Source organism: Balaenoptera borealis, assembly GCF_965194805.1.
Source record: "Balaenoptera borealis genome assembly, chromosome: 12".
Taxonomy (NCBI): Eukaryota; Metazoa; Chordata; class Mammalia; order Artiodactyla; family Balaenopteridae; genus Balaenoptera; species Balaenoptera borealis.
The window spans coordinates 87582262-87604600 of NC_138869.1; the positions used below are offsets into that span (position 1 = coordinate 87582262).

The 22339-nt window shown below is 41.4% G+C and overlaps 1 protein-coding gene across 3 annotated transcripts; it reads right to left on the reverse strand.

Annotated features, from left to right (window-relative positions):
• Positions 1–844: 844 nt before the first annotated feature.
• LOC309607839 (uncharacterized protein) lies at positions 845–17039 on the reverse strand. 3 transcript variants are annotated; one of them, XM_082346882.1, is made up of 7 exons: positions 15832–17039; positions 9792–10195; positions 8817–9055; positions 8121–8194; positions 7531–7986; positions 6867–7014; positions 845–2661 (listed from the first exon to the last, which is right to left on the reverse strand). In XM_082346882.1, exons 4-7 carry the CDS (start codon positions 8154–8156, stop codon positions 1268–1270), a joined length of 2034 nt encoding a protein of 677 aa, XP_082203008.1. In that variant the 5' UTR covers positions 8157–8194; positions 8817–9055; positions 9792–10195; positions 15832–17039; the 3' UTR covers positions 845–1267. The 3 variants fall into 3 exon arrangements, with proteins under 3 accessions (XP_082203008.1, XP_082203010.1, XP_082203009.1); XM_082346884.1 differs by lacking the exons at positions 8817–9055; positions 9792–10195; positions 15832–17039 and adding an exon at positions 8412–8809; XM_082346883.1 differs by lacking the exons at positions 8817–9055; positions 9792–10195; positions 15832–17039 and having other exon boundaries at positions 8121–8809.
• Positions 17040–22339: the final 5300 nt, after the last annotated feature.

Genomic DNA, 22339 nt, shown 5'->3' on the forward strand with positions numbered 1-22339 from the left:
AGTGAGAGCTAAAAACTATAAAAAGAGACAATGGGAAACATTCTCTATGACCAGGGAAGTTTCAAGAGTCTTATATTCAGAGGATCAGAGGCAGTAGAGCAGAAAAGAAAAGCAAAAAGAATTGACAAATTAGCAGACTAGATAGCCTAAGGGAGACTTAAATTCACCAAAATTTTTACCACAGCTGGGCCAGAGTTTCTTTCTATTGACAGGGAATTATGTTGCCCTATAAATACTGTAAATCTAGTAGAAGTCAGAAGCAGTCACAAAAATGAGGAAATATTCTTCCAGTACTTGAAAACTATCATCAGCTTCAGCAAAGTCCCTCACTACATTGACTGAGGGAGGTAGGCAGTGCTGAAGCTGAAAGAGGTTTCAGTTGTATAAATATACTTTGTAGGAGATGGAAAATGCTGGAATGAAAGGCTTGTTTTCCCCTCTTCTCTTTTGTCCTCTGTTGTGAGCTCAAGGAGCTGTGTTCACAATCGAAAGGTATGCTCTGTGCTTTAGCCATGATGGACACACTAGATTTTGATGTACTGGGGGCCCAAACCTCTATGCCCTCCATATCACTTAGAATATAACATGTCCTTTTTCACCAGGAAATGCTAGTTCTGGGGGTGGTGATCAGGAAGGGTCTGCAGGCCACCCACTTATGGTCAGAGGCTTGGTTAGGTAGCCAAGGTGGGAGGGAAACAGAGACAACTCATCTCACACATTCTAAGCTCTTGGATAGTCCTGTGACCTCAACTGGTACTAAGAGAAGCAATTTCAACATTAGACTAGGCTAAGGCTAGTTAGAAATCAGAATGATTTGAAAAAACAAAACATAAAAACTCATGAATTCAGTATAAAAAATGTATTTTTTACAGCTGCCCTTGTGTACCTTTTCATTGTATTAAATGACACTTCACTGCATTTAACAAAGGTAATCACAGGTAAATTTCTTGTTGATGTTTATTTTTCCAAAATCTCAACTCTTCCAGTATTTATGACCTTTAAACAACTTTTCAATGTGTTATCTCTGACGTTCTTTAAATAAGGAAGTTCAGGAGACATTTTATCTCAATTAAAAAAAATTCTGAATTCTACTTGAAGTTGTCACCAAACACCTTGGCAAGGAGTCATTTTAGCGGATTCTCTGGTGCTTAATCAGAACTGAGCTTCTACTGCAGGCTTCACCTCATTCACCACTGCTGGGGCTTAGTAGGATGTGGCCTCTCTGATGTTGCATCAGCATTGCTCTCTGCTTGTATGCCTTCCCACGCTATTTACATGTATAGGATTTTTCCTCAGAGTGGACTCTCTTATGTTTATTGAGATTTGACTTACAGCTGAAGGCTCGCCCACATTCAGAACATTTGAAAGGTTTCTCTACTGTGTGGATTTTGAGATGATGACTAAGACCTGTCTTCTGACTGAAGGCTTTGCCACATTCTTTACATTGATAAGGCTTCTCCTTGTTGTGAATCCCCTGATGTTCAATAAGATGCTCTCCCCTTGTGAAGGCCTTGCCACACTCAGGACATTGGTAGGTCTTATCCCCAGTGTGGATTCTTTTGTGGTTCCTCAGGCCAGTTAACTGCGTAAAGGTCTTCCCACATACATCACACGTATATTTTCTCGGTTTAGGAGGGTTTCTGTGCTTCCCTCCTAACTTGTGTTTGTTGAGGCCTGAGTGTTGACTGAAGGCTTCACCACACTCATCACATTTATAGGGCTTCTCCCCAGTGTGACTTCTCTGATGTATGACCAGGGTTGAGTTCACTCTAAAGGTTTTTCCACACTCGGCACATTCATAGGGTTTTTCCCCTGAGTGAATTCTGTGATGTATTATAAGTTCTGAGCTCCGGCTAAAGGCTCGTCCACATACAGGACATTCAAAAGGTTTCTCTCCAGTGTGGATTCTCCGGTGTTGGTTAAGTCCTGCATACTGAGCGAAGGCTTTTCCACATACTTTACATTCATAGAGTTTTTCTTTACTGTGAATTCGCTGATGCTCAGTAAGATTTGAACGCTGCCTGAAGGTTTTCCCACATTCATTACATTCATAAGGCTTCTCTTTGTTGTGGAATTGCTTATGTTCAGTGAGGTCTGCACTATGGCAGAAGGTTTTCCCACAATATATACATTCAAAAGGTTTCTTTCCAGTGTGGAGACTTTGATGCTTTGTAAGAACCGATCTCTGACTAAAAAATTTGCCACATTTACTACATTGATGGGGCTTTTCTCCAGTGTGGATTTTGACATGTTGGGAGAGGCCTGCTTTCTGACTGAAGCCTTTGCCACACTCTTTACACTGATAAGGTTTTCCCTTGCTTTGAAGCCCCTGATGCTGGGTAAGTTCTGCACGTCTGATGAAGGCCTTTCCATATTCTGTACTGGAATATGGTTTCTTCCCAATGTGGATCCTCCTATGCATCTGAAGGCCTCTTATCCAAGTGAAGGTTTTCCTACATTCATCACAGTCATATGTTTTTTCACCTGTGGTATCCCCATCCTGCAACTCCAAACTTCCACTAGGCTCACTGTCTCCTCTGTATGTGGCATGCTGACACACGGTTTCATGATGTCCATCAGACCCCTCCCTACACCATAATGTTTCTTCATAAGGTTCCTGCTTCACTTCTAATGTCAGGTTCTCAGTCCTCACACCACCATCTGAAACAACACATCATATAACTTGAGGAGAAAAGGCAACTCAAAAATAATTTAAGAGACAAGTAGGAGGGTTAATCTTTATTTTAGATTTAACAGAGGATTTTATATCTTTTCTTTATTTAGTGTCAGGGGTTCAGAGAAACAGGTCAGCCAAGTAGAAGGAATGGGAGTAATACAGGTGTGGGAGTGAGAAAGAATGAAGCATGGCCGAGTTACCAATAGAGTATGGTAAAATTGATAGGATGTCACTTCTGTGATTACCTAAGACTGTAAGTTCCACCTACTATGAGATTTTCTCTATTGACACTCTCCCTTGCTGGTTTGCTGGCTTTGATGAAGAAAGCCACCATATGAAGAAGCCCATGTGGCAAGGAACTGAAGGTGGGTTCTGGCCAGTAGCCAGCAAGGAAATGAGGCTCTCTGTCTGTGTGACTTACTGACAGAGAACTGAGTCCTGCCAACATCCATGTGAGGGTGGAAGTGGATCCTTCCTCAGTCACAACTCAGATGAGATCCCATCTTTGGCATTTTGATTGCAACCTTGTGAGAGACCCAGAAGTGGAGGGCCCAGGTAAGCCATACGCAGACTCTTGACCCACAGAAACTATGAGACAATAAACGTGTGTCGTTTAACTGCTAGCTTTGTGCTAATTCATTAAGCAGCAATTGATAACTAATGTACCACTACTACAAAAATACAAAGCTTCCTAACTATAAGAACTACTACAATTAAAAAAAGAGGAGGGAAAACAAACCACACACTGAAAATATATGCATGTATATGTATATTCATACATACATGAACACACACAGATAAGTCTTTATGCATATGTGTATATATATGTTTACACTTATTATCAATAAACATAAATGGCTTAACTTATCTATTAAAAGAAAAAAATTAGGGAATTCCCTGGCGGTTCAGTGGCTAGGACTTGGCGTTTTCACTACCCGGGTTTGATCCCTGGTTGGGGATCTAAGATCCTGCAAGCAGTACAGCGTGGCCAGAAAAAAAAAAAAAAGAAAAAGAAAAAGAAAAAAATTAGATTTGGTCACAGAGCAAAACCCAACTCTGTTATATATACAAGAAACACATCTAAAATAAAATGATAGAGAAAAGTTATGAATAAAGGATGAACAAGAGAAAATTAAGCAAATGCAAATAAAAGAAGAAGGCATCATGATCTCAGTTTCAGAAAAAAGGTGAGATTCAGGCCAAAAGCATGAAATTAGACAAAGAAGAGAACTTTATAATGCTAAATATACAATTTACAGTGACAATGGAACAGATATGTCTAATTATGCAGAAAATAACAGAGGAGCAACTTTCCTAGAGCAGAAATTATAGATGACATAAAGAGACAAAACAAATAACAGACTTTAATCATCCTTTCTCTGTCTAAAAAAACACCAAATGGGCAAAAAAATAAAGATACGGAAGATTTACAAAATGAAATCAACAAAATTAAATCTTATGGATAAATATGTATATCAAGCTCTGTATCCTGAAAATAGAACATCTTTTCAGATGTGCAGTGACCTTTAATGAAAACTATTTTTTGGGTCATAGGAAAACCATAATAAAGTCCAAAAGGTATAAACAACACAAACATTCTCTGATTACAATAGAATAAGTCTAAAATTAATAACAAAATCAGAAAATAAGCCCTTCCATCTGAAAATTTTAAAACTTCCAATTATTGGTTCAAAGGCAAAATACAAGCATACATTTCAGATTTTCTAGAAAATAACAAAAACACTACATTTCAAAACATTTGGGATTCATCAAAACCAGTGTTCAATGAAATATCTGTAGCATCAAATATTTATATTAGTAACAGATATATAGATCAATCCAGCTCAAAAGTTAAAAAATAAAAAGGACAACTAATTAACCAAGATAACCTGCTCATTTAGGAACACTTGACTGGCTTTTCTCCCTTCTGTGTCTCATTCCCCTTCCTTATGCTTCCTGGGAACACCTCTGATACAAATTACTATAATGTAAAATAAATAAATTTAAAAAACAAGTGAGAACATAAGGAAAGAATTAACAAAAATAAATGCAGAAACAAAATACAATATAGAAAAATAATGGAACATTGTAGTGGTAGAACTAAATTGAATACACCATTGTGAACTCATATCTTTTAGGAAAAAAAATGTACTTCTAGTTCTATCCATAAAATGTGCTAGAAGTATTGTTACCCTAGTGGTAAAGAACTCCCCTAGCACCCAGATTTTATACTTCAGTAGCATTCTCCATTAAGAAGAATCAAGGCTCCTTCAGAAAGGGTTGATACCAAATCTGGGTCTAGAGAAAGTACAAGGTGAGCCTGAAACAATTAATTTTGTTCAGAAAGCAAGGATTCAAAATTCATAGGGTCATGGCAAAAAGAGATAGGGGCAAGATGGAAGACATCCATAGAAGGCAAAGATGTGTCAGTCTGAGCATTAAAAAGAGTAATAACTGGGCTTCCCTGGTGGTGCAGTGGTTAAGAATCTGCCTGCCAACGCAGGGGACACGGGTTCGAGCCCTGGTCTGGGAAGATCCCACATGCCGCGGAGCGACTAAGCCCGTGAGCCACAACTACTGAGCCTGCGCGTCTGGAGCCTGTGCTCAGCAACGGGAGAGGCCGTGACGGTGAGAGGCTGGTGCACCGCGATAAAGAGTGGCCCTCGCTCTCCACAAACTGGAGAAAGCCCTCGCACAGAAACGAAGACCCAACACAGACAAAAATAAATATAAATAAATAAATAAATTAAAAAAAAAAAAAAAAAAGAGTAATAACTGTGGTAGATTGAAACACACTGACTCAATGAAAATTACTAAGTCCATAATGATACTAACACAGAGAAAGTCCTAAAATCTCACATCGCCATTTGAGGTACCTATTAAACCATTCCTTGAATATGAAAATTGGTAAATAAACGGGGAAAACTAAGCATCAATCTTGACTGTCTAATATGAAGTCAAGTCAATCTAATCAACAAATAGATGATCTGACCATTTCTTTACTATAAAGAAGAATGCCAGTTAATGATGTAGAAGGAACGAAAGAATTATAAAATCATTCTGCAACCCTTAATAAAATGGTTGACCCACACAAGAATTCTCATTTTGTATTTTGTTGATGGGAAACTGGCCATTCACAAACTGCCAAAGTGACACCACACCGTTACAAGGGGAAATATTAGCTGTTCAATGGAGGGATCATACTGTCATCATCCTAAGCCAGCCAGGGATTTTATAGTGGGTCACCCAGGTATTCATGTCTACTATTACCTAATATTAATTCTAGCCAAAAATGTTTAACTTGAGTCTTTCAAACTTTTTTCCAGTTTATGGAAATCCAGGGTACAGGGGCAGCAAAAAAAATGATACAATGAGGAAGCAACCAGAAAAATCCAGAGGGTAGGAGACTGGCCTGGGCTCATCAAAAAGTCTGGGCTGTGAGAGGGAAAATGGGAGAGCGAAACTGTTCTAAAGTAAAAATAAAAGGCATAACAACCAGATGTGTTATGTGCCCCTGGCTTCTATCCTGGTTTGCACAAATCAGCTTTAAAGACATTTTGGAAAAAAATGGACCAGTTTGAATTTGGATTGAGCTTAGATAACATTAAGATGTACTGACAGGGAAAAGGGAAGATGATTAACTGAGCAAAATAGATTATAAAATAGCACACAGAAATGATCCCTTTTTGGTGAAAGGAATGTGTATATGTATGTATACACACATGTGCACATAAAAGATATACAGATATAAAATAAAAAGTCATCAATCGTAATCTCTGGGTGATAAGAATATCATGCTTTGCTTTTTTATTTTGCAACTCTGTATTTTCTAACTTTCTACAATGCATATATACTTCTCTGGTAATAATAAGAGGTAACTTTCAAAAAAGTCAATGTAGTTTTACAATGTTAATATCCTATCAGGGTCTATTTATGTAAGCATCAAAATACTTGAAAGTAACATTTGCATAGACAATCTGCAGAAAATTCAACTGTGGATGTTTAAAACCAACATACTGCTGAGGCTGTTCTGAGATGACTTATCAACTGTTAATCATTATTACCTAAAATGTCAGCTCTGTCACTCTTTAACAACTCTCATCACAAGGAATTGACAAGTCACACTCCACAAAAAAACCAAAGGGGAGTTCATTTCAGTCCAAATTCCCTAGAGAAATTCTTGCCTCACCTCTTTCCTCTGATGGGTGGGGCTCAGGTCCTTTGCCCTTGAACTGGACTGCTGGAGGCTGAACTCGGGTACATGAAGATTCTTCATCTAGTGTCTTACGTGTCACTGTCTGCAAAAGGATCTTCTGTTCCAGAGCACAGGCTGAAAGCTAGAGACAAGCAGCACTCGTTACGCCTGTAAGGATATCATGAATTTAACAGGGACCAAACCTCAGGGAGGAGTCCCCAAGAAACATCCCCCGAGAAAGACTAGGAGGAAGAAGCTAGAAACCAGGCCCTAGGGCGCTGAGAGGCAGCCAGAAAGGTAAGCAAAGCAAAGTTTGATCAAATCTTGTTTCTGTCACTTCATTTATTGGCTATGTGTCCTTGGCTAAGTTACACAACCTCTCCGAACTTAGTTTTCATGTGTGATACCACCTACGTCTTTGCTGTGAATGTTGAATGACCAGTAAAGGAGCACGATGCCTTCAGTAGCTTTACCCACTATCCCCGAATCTGCTGTTTCCCACCCTTCCCCTCCTTCCCCTCCTGACTGGCTTAGCAAGAAGCTCAGTTCCCTGCTGAATGCTAGGTTTTCCCACTGTTCTCTCAGAGCCTTCACACTTGAGAAAGTTTTGCTCCCAGTTCCCCGCAACCACATCATACTAGTCTCTTCCTATATGTACATTTCTCTTTCTTTCCAGATTCTCCAGCATGGTCACCACCTCCTCCCCACTCTCTGGATGATGTTCCTGCAGCCGGGCCTGGAGCTCCAGGGGCAGGATGGAGAGGAACTGCTCCAGCACCAGCAGCTCCAGGATCTGCTCCTTGGTATGTGTCTCTGGCCTGAGCCACTGATGGCAGAGCTCCCGGAGCCGGCTCAGTGCTTCTTGGGGACCAGGGGAATCCTGGTAGCAGAAGTGTCTAAACTGCTGCCTGAAGATCTCCCAGGCAGGAGGCTGGTTCTCTGGAAGGCTGAGACCCTGATTCCTGGGGTGCTCTTCCTCCAACTTCACTTTTACCATCACAGGCCCCTGCTGACCCCATGGGGCTTGGAACAGCTGGCCAGCAGACTTTCTTGTGTCCACAGCCATCATGCCTGGCTTCTGCTGGAGTTTCAACTGGAGGCTCCTGAGGGCACCCTGGGGAAAAGAATTAAGTGATAAAGGGATACATGGCATATATTTCGAAGAACGCACACAAGAAAGAAGACCTGTAACCAGGGAAACTAATTTTATTAATTCACTGAATCCACAAATATTTTTTGGAGGCCTACCTTGTACAGAAACTGTTCTAGGTGTTTGAGACGCATTAGCGAACAAAGATCCCTGCCATCATGGAGTGTCCATTCTAGTAGGAGCAATCAATAAACACAACAAATATGAAAAGTGTACAGTATGTTACGGAGATAAGTAAAAATATATAATTGCTGGGGGTGGGTGGGGGGTGGAATGAAGGCTTCCACTTAATGGAGGAAGGCTCCTCCAAATCCGGCATTAAATACATGTATGTTGCCCCTAACCTAAAGCAAATTTTCAAGTTATCACTTGGCACCATTTTTCCATACTTTAATACATACGACCCAACCTGTGGGAGAGAAAAATTTACTAGACACAGCCAGAAAATTATTGATGTTTTCGTGTTAGTCTGGCAAAACTGAGAGCGAAATCCCACTTCGCTTCACGCAGTGCTGGCGGCCCTGGTTTAGTCAGAGCGTCGGAATCACGGTTCCCAAGAAGGGGATTCCCCAGTCCCGGGACAGGGTCCTGTCTTGGGGGCCTTGGGGCCGGCCTTTCCGGAGCCTCCCAGACAGACGTCTGCTCCCAGCCGCGCAGCCCCGAACCTCCCCGGGCACAGGGTGTCCTCCAGCCGGAACCAGGGCCGGTGTTGGCTGCCCCACGCGGCTCAACACGTCCGGGGCTTCGCAAGGCCGAACCCGATATCGAGGCGGAAGGACGCCCCATACACTCACCTGACAGGGACGCAGAAGTGCGGCTCCCGGAACCGGACGCTCAGGCGCGCCGGCTTCCGGCGTCTCCAGGAGGTCACGCCCCTGAGCGCGCGCCCACGACCCGCCTCCGCCCACGTGCGCAGCGTCTCCGACTTACCCTTCGGCCGGGTATGCTGCGTGTTCAGTTCGAGCAGTTCGGGACTAAAGGCGGTGAAAGCAGCAACTGTGCTTTGACAACACTAAACCCAGTTCCTGGATCTCTGAAATTAAAAAAATAAAGTTTCGGACGCTCGCTTCTTGCCAACCCGGCAGGATCTCTTAACTGAAAATGTAGGGGAGGAGTGCTAGATGACAACAGAGAAGAAAAATGATTGCTCTCTTCCATAAAGAGCGTTCCGGGGAAGTAGGCCGTTGGCAGTCAGCATCGCTACCTGTTTGTCTCCCCTCTGCCCTTCTCCTGGGTGCTTTCATCTCCTCTGTGCCCAGAACCCTCTCCTTCTCAGGAAGGAACATGATAGCTAGCCTTAGGATCCCGTGAATATACTGAAACCAGGAAGAAACACAGAAAACAGTGATGTTTGAAAAGTGGGAGCTGTTAAGGCAAAGAGCTTGGGCCAGAAGGCAGTGGAAATTTGCGAGAATGCATGACCCTAAAGGCAGAAGAGGATTAAATGATGGAAGAGGTTCTACTGTGGAAGAGTTGGAAGAGAGGGCGATCAAAGTAGGTGAGCTCACTGCTCTGAGGGAGGTTCCTCAGTGAGTTGCTGCTTTAGTCAGCAACACAGAGTTGGGAATAATAAAGGGAGTGGCAGACACAAAAAGGAGAATCAACATATGAAGTGGGGTGCTGGAATTTTGAAAAACCAGCCAGAACTGTAAAGTTGTCCTTGTCCCACTGTGCAGACCGTGGTGTATTGGGAACAGATTCCTCATGGCTATTACCACAGGAAAGCAAGACTCTCAGAACACTGGCCCTACAGAAACAATGCTGCTCACTTTGGAGTTTCTCTTGTGCTGAGGCAGATATTCCCTGTCCTTCACAGTGCAGGACGTGCATATCTTAAAACAATCTAGTTCTCTCTCAATTCTTATTTTTTTTTTCTTAATTTTTTTTGTTTTTTTTTTTTGTTGTTGTTTGCATTGGGTCTTCATTGAGGTGCATGGGTTTCTTGTTGCGGTGGCTTCTCCTGTTGCAGAGCACCGGCTCTAGGCACGTGGGCTTCAGTAGTTGTGGCGCACGGGCTTGGTTGCTCCACAGCATGTGGGATCTTCCTGGACCAGGGATCGAACTTGTGTTCGAATCCCCTGCATTGGCAGGCGGATTCTTAACAACTGCGCCACCAGGGAAGTCCCTCTCTCTCAATTCTTGATACCTCAGAGAAAATTCAAAATCCCTTCACCTAGAAAGAGGAGAAAGGACACGAGTGTTGTGATATTGAAGGGATTATTACTGAGTAGAAAAGGGGAAAGCAAACTATTTTGAAAGCACCTGGAATGAGCTTAATGGTCAGATCTTAGAAAGCCACATTGAAGATGCTACGTTTCAAGGCAAGTACCAAGGACAACACCACAAAGCAACCACGGCTTCCTGAGGAGACTGGAGAGTTGACCACTGCTCACACGTGTAGGAACTGAAGCCTCTGAACCCCACACCCAGGACCTTCAGTTCACAGAAGGGCTGACACCTTGGGGATGTGGAGAGCTGAATGACACAGCAGAGTCCAGAGCAAAACCAGCCCTGCCTTGTAAACATCCCGCACATTTCTTCCCTTCCCCGTCCAAAGTGGCTAAACATCTGTCAAATTATACTTACTAGGAATTATATCAAAAATCCAATAAGTGAGATCAGATAGTATAGGACAGTGGTTAAGAGCTTATAATTTGGGGTCACTGAATTCAGGTTCCTGTGCTGCAGTGCCCCTTGAGTAAGTCACTTAGCTTCTCTAAATCTGTTTCCAATTAGGGGACAATAAGAAAACTAAGAGCACTGGGCATCAAGAGGATTAAACGAGATCACACAAGGCAATACCACGGCAGAGTTTTTGACAGAGTACACACTATGGATAGCTTTTTCATTTGTGAAAAACTCTGAGTCTTAAGAGTCTAAGGAGAAATGACTAATATATCCATCCCATTTACTGTGTTTACGTGTAAAGTACACAATTTTACTGAGCCTGCCCACAAGGGGTCAGTTGTTCTGCAGAAGATATAAAGTGGGCAAATTAGTGTCCTCCTTGGGCCTGAACCATATACCAAAAAAATTACATAATCTTTACAATCCAGAGGCCTGTTATGTAATTAGGGCACAGGCCTAGAACACCTGACACTGATGAACAACAGAATGTTAATACGTAAATATATTATGTGGTCCTAGATTTAAATGTAGAAGGAGTTCAAGTATGGAGATTCACTAAGTCCCAGTGGTTAGAGTTTTCATGGGAGATATGGAAGGCAGGATGGGCCCTGGAGAAAGGGAGCAAGTTAAGAATTCCTCCTTCTCAGGTTGGGAAAGGTTCAGGAGTTGAGGAAACCATCCTGGGGCTGGAAATGGAAAGGAGGCTTGTGAACTGAACTAGGAGGCTGGCAAACAGCAGTTGGCCAGAGGCCACCAGGATGGGGGAGATGACCAGCAGGGCACAGTCTAGAAAGGCTGTCAAAGATCTGCTCAGATCTTTATCCTCTTCAGGGAGTGCCCTGCGTCCACTCTTACCCTGAAGTTGTTGCTTCACTCGCTATGGTTACATAAAGAGTTTTCGCAGACTAAACCCAAGGAAAAGGCAAATCTTTTAAACATGTCACATCAATCTTGGGAGTTTCCTGGCTGTCCAGTGGTTAGGACTTGGTGCTTTCACTGCTGTGGGCCCAGGTTCGATCCCTGGTTGGGGAACTAAGATCCCGCAAGCCATGCAGCCTGGCCAAAAAAAAAAAAAAAACCCAAAGACAAAACAGAAAACATGTTACATCAATCTTGCTCCTAGGTACTTATGATTTTTAAATATCTACATGTGCCAACTCTGAAAACGTGGAGGGGTCTCAAGACTGAACATGACTGTAATGTAAACTGAACATAGCTAATTTTCTCATTCATAATTATTAGGCTCATTCTGAGAAGTATCAGAAGCCAGCAATCGAGATTCATGAGGGCTTTGGGCTCCTCTCCCCCAGCTATCAGTTCTGGTTTTAGACTGAAATCTGCTATGCATACAGACATTTATTAGCAATGTTCAGGAAAATTATCAAAACTTGGAAATAGGCAAAAATATGCTAGAACATTTTGACTCTTGGGGAATTTAACATTGACTCACAATTGATTAGATTTCAAATGTTTTACAGTCCTATAAAGTTAGAGGTTAACTTACAGAAAACTGAAAAGATATAAAATTTTCCCCTGCCCAGAAGAGAATACTAACCAATTTTGTATCTAATTTAGCAATTTTATTGCAACATTTTTCCCTCACTAATTATATGAATTTCAATTTTGTATATTCTTGTGGAATCAAGTCTGCCATTCTGTTGGCTCCTCCATTAATGAGTTAAATAAAATTTGGACACTTGCTCATTATTTGTTAGAATGAACTATACGAAATGATTGCTTACTCTAATACTTATAATCTAATATTTATAAGAAACATTTTCCTTAACAATTTAAGAGTGAAACATTGACAGCAAGCATGGACAAAAGTCATATAGCCTGTTCAGGGAGCATGATGAATTTCCAGTTTCTCTGTCTGCGTGGTTGCTCCTCTCACATCTTGGGTGAAAGGTTCATTGGGAGGAAATGTTGCTAAGGATGCAGTTAACCTTAGAGTCAGGATCAGGCAAGCAGAATCTTCTGACATCAGAAAAGGCTGAGAATCAAGCCTTGAGTGCCATTCTAAAGGGTGAGCCATGAAGGACTCTAGATGTTCATGCAAAGGTAGAAGGAAGAGACTCTAAATTCTTTTAGTCACTATATATCTTTAATATCACAAATTCCACCAATGAAAACTCACTTCTAACATTCAGTATGTAAATTAGTAAAACCTCTGCTATTAATCGGAGATAGAGCTAATTGCTGTGCTTAATGCTAACTTCCTCTGGAGTGTGGCCTTTCTGATTAAGTGTTGGTGAACCACCCCTGAAGGATATATTACTGATTAGAGGATCTATCCACGTAGACAGTGAGGTCAACTTTTTGTGGTGTTGTTTGTTTCTTAGTAAATTACAGACCATACAACAAGGACAACCTGTTTTCATTAGACAAATGGGATGTAAGTTCAATAACCAAACCATTTTCCCTCTTCCATACAGGATGTTCCTGGAAGGTATGCAGTCTTGTCTCAATGTTGGATTGTGTCTATTTCCTAATATCATTTCAGACAATTCACAAATATAGAAGTGTACCTCAATAAAAAAGACTGTTCATTTTAAAAAAAATTTTTTTTTGATGTGGACCATTTTTAAAGTCTCCATTGAACCTGTCACAACATTGCTTCTGTTCCACGCTTTGGCCCCTTGGCCACGAGGCATGTGGGATCCCAGCTCCCCGACCAGGGATCAAACCCACACCCCCTGCATTGGAAGGCGAAGTCCCAACCACTGGACCACCAGGGAAGTCCCTGTTCATATTTTTTATTGGCATAATGTGCCTTCCTAATCATATTTTATTTTGGCACTATTTTTCAAATAGATTTGTAATAATGTATAAGAAATGTATGCTTGTATATGTAGGTGTGTATACATATCCACACACATATATGTGTTGTCACCAAGTGTTCTTTTGTAAAGAATCCCACATTGCTTTGTTTTGAATGTCATCTTTGTATATTACAATTACAAATAAGGTGTCAACAAATTCTCTCCCTTTTTTCAAAGTTGTACTTATTAAAAGCTAGCACCAATGTCTTCTTTTCTGTGAAGACTCTGCTGACTCCTTCAGTCAGAATTAATGTGCTTTAACATTATTTGGACTTTATAATATAATTACTTATTGTTTATGTAGTCTATTCTGCTTTAATAGATTATAAATTCATGTTCTACTTATCTCTGCATATGTCCTTGGTATAGTTAATGACACACAGGAAGGGTTTCATAAATACATACTCTGTACGATTAATACTTTTAGAAGCATGTGCTGGGGTTAGGTTAACTGAGGGGCTGCTATAATTAGATATATGGAGGCTCTTGGTTCTATGGATGAGGAAGGTCCAAAAAACTCAGGTTGATATTTATGGTATGCTTTATTGCTTTTCTTTAGTATTATAATATTAGACTAAAGAATCAAATTATTAATTTCCTCAACTTACATCTTCTCACTATTTGATACAGCTACACCCACTGAATATATCACATAAAGCAGGGACATTGTATTTTCCTCATATTTTCTCCTGTCATTAGACTAAAATCTCTTGTAATTTTAATCTCTATTGAATTCTCACAACCACGGAAGTCCACACATCAGGGGATTAGCTGGCTGAATGACTGATACAACTATTCAGTATGTCAATCAACCTGGGAGAAGAGGCCAGTATGCAGAAGACTTATATCACTTTCCCCATCTCTGGCTTTCATGTATCTGATCTTATTTCCTTTCTTTTTAAATATCAAATGTCCCAAATGTCTTTTTAAATATCAGGTCCCAATGTGACCTGAGAAAATAATCCAAGAGACATTTTTGGCCAGTGAGTACCATTCCTTTAGCTGCACTACTCTAGGCCCTGTCTATGGGCTAAAGACACATCTGGCACAGAGACACCAAGGATCCCCACTCCTACTTTCCTACACTAAGAGCTGGGAGGTCCCTCAAACTCAGTTGTTTCTTGTCCACCAATAAGTAGTAGACATATCTCACCATATCCCAATCATGAAGTTTTCCATCTTTCCTTCTGGAAGGACAGCCTAAAGAGGATTGGATTTATTTTGTACTTTAACTTGGAGTGTACTTTTTGTGCCTTAAATATACTGGGAAAAAAACTAGAGAATAGGGACTTCCCTGGTGGTCCAGTGGCTAAGACTCCGTGCTCCCAATGCAGGGGACTCGGGTTCGATCTCTGGTCAGGGAACTAGATCCCACACGCTGTGACTAAGAGTTTGCATGCCACAACTAAAGATCCCGCATGCTACAACTAAGACCTGGCACAGCCAAAAAAAAAAAAAAAAAGAAGACTAGGGAATATACTTGAATGTTTCATACAGATGAAATTAATAATAGGATATACGGCCATATTTATATTTTGATAGGAATTTAAAACATAACAAATTTAATATACCAAGTAGAAAAACACTACAGGTCCTAAATGCTTGTGTTTTACATCATTTTGACTTAACATAGTGCTTCTATGGGAATAAGGTCAGGTAGAATTTGGTTTCCATTTGTCACAGGAGATACTATTAGTGCAATTCACTTAATTCCTCAGAGGAAACTGAGTATTCATTAAGTCTCCCCAAGCAAGAAACTGTGCATGGCAAACTAAAGTTCCGTAGACCATAAATAAGTTACTCTGAGGGAAACAGGTGCCTTTCAGATTGTATCATACATTAATCTGAGGGAAATGTGTATCTTTTTCACATGGTTTCATGATATGCATACCCCTCATCTTTCAAATGTTTTCTCTGATTTGAGTTTTTGTAAAAGCAGCATACCTTTTCTCATTAACCCTGACAGGTTATTTTTGCAAAAGTTAATAGAAAATAGGAGGTTAAATGGAAAGCACTGTCCTTGCATCTTTGCTTCTTTGACCAAAAATTAAATGGTGGTATAAAGGTCACTCAAGGAGTAATATAATAAAAATAAATATAAAAATAAATAAACAGTGTAAAGAGCAGGAACATCCAAAAGCCAAGCCCCAATTAAGATGGTAGCTGAGAAGTTCTCCCCAAAGCTAAGTTCTCGATTCTGTGTAACTGATGGCAAAGTATCATTACATGTATGATGAATTTTCTGCCTTATTCCTACTCAGATCAGACGTGGCTGTCCTTATGAAAAGCATAAAGACAGGCATGTCATATTGCCAATGGAGAAACTACTTCTTCACAGAAGGCTCTTTTTTATACTCACCACTTTGCTATAGAGGGGTGGGCTCCCAAGGGTTATTCTTGAGCTAGATATTCAATGACTTCTCTGGTTAAAGATCTTGCCTCCTTCCAGAGTACTTTCTGCTTTTGTGCATGGGCTTGAACCTAAGGATAAAAAAAATTTTCTCATTGTACATGTAAAGGATTCTGATGAGATTAAATAACTTGCCTAAGATCACAGAGCTAGTAAGCGGTACACTCTAGATATAAATTCTTGCAGTCTGACCGCTACACTTACTGCTCCTTTACAAACAGGCCCAATTGGTTTGTGAAATCACTGCTAATAGCTAAAACCTCAGCATTCAGTTAAAAAGAAAATTTCCCATGGAGTTAGGAGACAGACAAATATCACAGTCTCAACAGCAATGAGCAGCAGATCTTTGAAGAAGAAAAACAGAAAGACACTGCTTTAGCCCCAGTAAAGAAAGGACATAAAATCTTGATTTGCTTCTATCCCTCCCTATACTTGGAAGCCCAGGATTCAGCATTTTTATAACATAATATTGGATTACCCCTTTCCCACTTGCTGGCCTGCATATCCAAGCTGTGTCTTCAGACTCTCCTGCACAACTACTGCCTCTTAGCTGGATGATTCTCCTGTATCTAAGTACAAAGCTCTCCTTTTCCAATAGGGTCAGGAACTACTCCATCACCAGCAGTTCCAGGATCTGCTCCTTGGTGTGCATCTCTGGCTTCAGAAGTTCAAACTTTGTGAGGTCCAAGGACCTCCTAGTAGCAGAACTGCCTGAAACGCTAGGGGCAGAACTTCTGGTGAGGATGCACCTTCCCAGGCAATCTAGGCCTCTCCCAAGCATGTGCTTCTTTTCCACTTTCACTATGTGCAAACCCTTCTGCTCCTAGTAATGTGAACTACAGAAGTCAGGGTTACACCAAACTTTTGATATCTTGGGCTATGATGGCTCAAGACAGAGTTCACTTGACTTAGGGTACAGAGTCAAGGTGAAGGCTCTCCTGGGCTCTGGGGGATAAGAACGTATTGTAAACAGAACAAAATTACCTGGGCGGCCAAGAATTTACATAAGCTTGTTAACTTTATAAGATAAAATAGTGACAAACCAAGCCTAACACTTTAGGGACAAACTGTTGCCAAGGCTGCGGAGACAGGTATGTCTCTGCATGGCAGCAAACATCAGGGATATCCAGCCCACCCCGCTTCCCCTGCGCCTACCAAGTCACACTCCGCATGCGCTATGGGGGTCTCATAGGGGTTAGGGCACACCTGGCAGCCGCGGCTGCGCACGGAGAGCGGGGCGTCGCGTCCACGCCCGCCAAACTCGACTCTAGCGTCTGCCCTCTCTTTACAACCCACTCAGGAACCCCGGTTCTTCACCCCGAGGCCGGCTCTGCTCTAAAGAGAAGAGGGAGAAGCGCTGGAGTGCGACCCGACACGCGCACACAAGTATACAGCTGGACAAGTCACCTAGGATCTCGGTCCCGGAGACTCTACTTCCGGGGTTTGTACAGGAACTTGGAAGGTCTGAGCATCTCTATGATCTCGCCGGCGCCCCACTGGTGGTTACCAGGCGCTCCCTCCTCACCCGGGCCGCCCTGCCGCCGGCCTCTCCAGGCCGCCTTCCAGAGCTCTCCCTCCTTCACAGCTTCTGCAGACCCAGACTCTTCTAGAGAGCAGCCTGGCGCCCTCTCGGTGTTTGTGAGTCGATCACTGCACCCAGAAAATGTACGTCGTTAAACAGTAGCATAAAGGACGCCAGACTTGGAGTCAAGAAATTTTAAAGCCTTGCACTAGGTCACTTTAAACAAGTCACTCACTTTCTCTGTTCCAAGGACCAAAGTCAATTAGATCGACAGGTCAGATTTATTATAAAATGTGTGGATGGATAACGAAATGAACTCAGGGAAGTTTTTCCAACCTGTTTAGCTCACCAACCAAGTTTTATGCTTTCTAAGGGGCAATGGGCGAGTCAGGGTGAGATTTCCCTGATGCCATTCTTGGGTTTGTTCCTGTATACTGTTACCTCCGAAGTGCTTTGAATTTCTTTAAAATGGACTCTAACATGGGAGGCATACTTAAGCAAATAAGACACAATTTTGATGTAAACAGCCCAGAGAAACAAGTCTTGATATAACCTACTACTCTACACAGCACCCTTTGAAAGGAATTGCACATAACGCCCCTGTGCAATATCAGTGACACGTGTGGTGTTAACAGCTTCTTCTGCCTTTTTCTATATATCTGTGATGGTTAAATTTTATATGGAAACCTGGCTTGCCTACGGTGCCCAGTTGTTTTAGCACTAGTGTAGATGTTGCTGTGAAAGTATTTTGTAGATGGGATAAACATCTTCAATCTGTTGACTTGAAGCAAAGGATATTACCCTCCATAATGGGTGGGCTTCATCCAATCAGCTGAAGCCCTTGAGACAAAACTGAGATATCCCCAAGTGGGAATTTTGCCTTAAAACTGTAACACAGAAATCCTGCCTGAGTTCACCTGCCAGCCTGCCCTGCATATTTTGGACTTAGTAGCCCCCAATCATCTGAGCCAATTCCTTTTTTTTTTAAAAAAAGAATAATATATACTCTGTTTCTCTTAGAATCTCGACTAATAACCAAAATCCTATTCATCCGTAAAGTCCCACAAATGCCCACCTTCTTTATATACTTTCCCAATTTTCCCAGGCAGAATTGTTTTTGATTTGTGTTCATTTATCCTTGTTTTGTATTGTAAATTTTCTTTCTTGAATTGTAAATTCACCATTGAAACTGTGTTTTATTTACCTTTTTAAATACCCTTAAAATGTATGACACATATGTAGGCAATAACCGTTCTTTAAACACGTATCTTCAGAAATGTATACTAGCCAAGTCACTGTGGAGAGACCTGTTATATTTACTTTTGTAAACACATCCCTAACTCTAAGGTTAGCAAGTCCACAAAGGTCACATTATTGACACTTATGTATGTTTTCATTATTTTTATTTAAACTAAATCAAGAAATACAAGTATCCCGCCTTTTGAAAATTTGCTTTACGCCTCTTCGCCTTTACAAATAAAGACCTACATTAGTACCTGTTTTCACTAACTGAAAGAAAGCCGAAGAGGATTTTGTTTGCCAAAAAAGGTGAAAAGCGAAAATAGCGTTCAACATTTGTTTTGCAGCCAGCCTTCTAGAGAGGTATTGCGCAAATCAAGCAGCAAGAGTGGCACCACCAAGCTCCTTCCCTGGGAACTACACTCAGCATCTCAGCATTAAGCCACTATAGCTTTGAACTGTGTCTGTGAGCATCTGTGCTTCATCTCGATTTTGTGCATTCGTTAGCAAAATGCGTCCTAAGGTAACTGCCTCTTTGCTTTATGCCATTTCGGCTTACAAAAAGTTTCATAGGAATGCTTCACTTTCAGGTAGTAGGGGAAACCTGTATCCTACTTTTCAAATTTCTCAATTTATGGTTTTCCATTTTTTGCAAACAACCTATCAGAAAGTCAAGGATGACTTCACCTTGTTTCTATTTAGTTTACTCTGCTATGAAATAAAACTCTCCTCTGAAGTAGTCATTCTCCAGATAAGCAAATTCAAATGTCTCCAGGGCTCAGACACATAATGAAGCTGGAGGGTGGGGCATGGAAAGAACTGGAAGGTAAGAGGTCTGGCCCAGTGATGCCAGATCTTATTTTTTTCAAAATAATATGGAAATCCCATTTCTACATAAAATTTCTAATTTTTTTTAAGCTGACAGCTAATTCAATTCCTAAAAACAATGAATGAGCTACACAAATGTCTGCCAAATGTATCTGATCCTTAGGATGCCAGTTTTCATCTCTGGCATAGTTCCCACTGCCAGAAAAGCTCAGTTCATCAGCACATTTCACAGGAGAATTCATCCACTTGGTTGAAAATTCCTCAAATGTGCAAGTATTCTGTGCAAGTCTGCATTTTAAATTTCAGGGTGTCTCACTTCAGGGAGATTTAATGTTCTATCCACTTCTCTTTTATTTTTGTCATAGGTATTTCCCTCTGACCTGTAGATGTCAACCTCTCAGGTATTTCCTACCTGAGCCTTGAAACAAGGCAAAACAAAGTAAGTGATGGCACTAAGGATGAACAATTGGCACCTCCAGAGTTTTCTTGGTTGGTATTTATTTATACCGTCCCTATAAAAATATGAATATAGTGAAATACCCCACTTTTATACACTTTCTACCTTATAAACTTTCTAGTTTCTCAAGTCCTCCTAATAGTGAAAAGTATATTTCATTCAAAGTCAAAGTAGAAGACAACATCAATGCTTTTCAGACTGTCTATTCCAAAGGTTGAAAAGATAAACTAAAGCATAATGAGGACATAGGTATCCAGACGATAACAGTGGACAGTGAGGGAGCTGAGCTTGAGATCTCTACTGGTTTTTAGCATAAGAAAGTCAGAAAGATGTAGAAGCATTATAGACTCTGCTACCTGATGTCTCTTCAATCCCACCACCAATATGGGATCAAGTCCAACTGGCATGCTGGATGGTCAAAGGTATTTCTGGGATTTTTTCCTAGAGATAAACTGGAGGAGGAATGTGTATCACTGAGATTCAAAAAGAAAAAGAAAAAAAAAAAAGAGTACATATGAATAAACAGCACTCTTGAGGGCACAGATATACATTATAACTCTTTCCTAAAAACTATGTCTGTTTTCTAAGTTGACAAAGTGAGCAGCAAGGCCTAAAACTTCCTATGCTGCCTTGACATCTTTGAGCCTCACAGGGACCCAAAAGCCTAACCATCGGTTCCTCTGCTCTTGCTATATATGCCTCCCACCCATCAGGAAGTGACCGCACTTGGCTCGTTCCCCATCAGCTGGAATAGCTACACTCCTCAACCTACTGGGTTTCACCTCCTTGCCTGCCCATGAAATTATTCAAACAAGTCAATCACATCCTCCCAAGGAAACCAGACATCACCCCATCTTATTACTACAAAGCCTGTATCCCAAAGCTCCTATTTGTTCACTCTGCTCCCAAGTGGCCCTCCTCCCCTAGGCTATGAGTATAAGCAGCTAATTAACTGCTGTCAATCCCATCTGTCCACTGTTGGGTGTCATGTGTTTGGCCATCTTCCAAATCCTAGGGTAGGACTTCCTCCCTCACCAACAGGGTGAAGAGAAGGCAAAGAAAACAGCAAGCTGTGTCGTTGAGTAGTCACTTTTAAGTGTAACTTACCTAGCTTACCCCTCATTTATATAACGTTAACAACAGCATCACTTTCTCTGTTCATCCTGCTAAGTTCTCCTTTGCATAGTATGCACACTAACAGTCTCAGTGGTCTTCTGTTCAAAATCTGAGAGCCACTGTATCATCAGGTTATTCAGGGTATGTGATGGTAGTGACTTCAAGGAGCAAAAGTGCTGAAGGACCACAAAGGAGAAGGACCAAAAGAATGGGAGAAAGAAATAGCAGCATCCACAACAGACTCAGGCCAAAATGTGAATGGTCTGCTCCAGTGACAAGCTACCAGCTTCTTTCAACCTGTTGGGTGATATCAGAATCTCTTCTAGTTTGACTACTTAGAATAACAATGGAGACACCACATCCCTAATTTCTTGAATTTATTACACAGTGATTGGGTCTGTATTCAGCATAGCTTTCTAAAGTGTTCAGTAAGGCCTGATTTATGATTAAAGGCCTCCTTACAATTAGGATACAGAAACAGACTTCTGCCCTCTGTGGATCCTCTGATGACGAACAAGGCTTGACCTCTGAATGAAGGCTCGTCCACATTCCTCACACTGATAGGGCTTCTCCCCAGTGTGGATCCTCAGGTGCTGAGTAAGGCTGGTGCTCCCTCGGAAAGCTTTCCCACATTCCTTACACATATACGGTTTCTCTCCAGTGTGACTTCTCTGATGTTCCATGAGCCCTGACCTCTGAGTGAAGGCCCTCTCGCACTCATTACATTTGAAGGGTTTCTCTCCAGTATGGATCCTCAGATGTCCAATAAGGTGTGAACTTTGACTAAAGGATTTACCACACTCTTTACATCCATAAGGTCTTTTCCCAGTATGGATCCTCTGATGAAGAACCAGGCCTGTGTTTTGACTGAAGGCTTTGCCACATTCATTACACTGATAGCGTTTGATTTTATTATGAATTTCCTGGTGTGAAAGAAGGGCTGATTTATAACTGACGGCTTTTCCACATTGATTGCATTTATAAGGTTTCTCTCCAGTGTGAATTCTCCAATGTCGAACAAGCCCTGAGCTCTGAGCAAAGGCCTTTCCACACTCCTTACATTTGTGTCGTTTTACTCTCATGGGGTTGACCTTTTGCTGTTCTGATTTACCCCTATATTGAAAAGTTTCTCCACACTTTGCATCCTGGAAAGCAACCAATGAATTCCTTTCTGCAGAAATCTGCTTTGGAGCAAATTCACCAGTCATATTCCTGGTCTCAGCTCCTGCTGAAAGAGCAAGTCGATTATTTAAGTGCCACATGTCCCACATAAATGTTTGGAAGTAAGATTAGTA

Excerpts from the sequence above, each read along its gene's own strand:
- LOC309607839 (XM_082346882.1), bottom strand. The coding sequence starts at position 8,156 with ATGCGTCTCAAACACCTAGAACAGTTTCTGTACAAG. Across the intron at positions 7,987-8,120 it reads TAGAACAGTTTCTGTACAAG|GGTGCCCTCAGGAGCCTCCA; the intron begins GTAGGCCTCCAA and ends TCTTTTCCCCAG. Across the intron at positions 7,015-7,530 it reads ATCTGGAAAGAAAGAGAAAT|CTTTCAGCCTGTGCTCTGGA; the intron begins GTACATATAGGA and ends GCTTGTCTCTAG.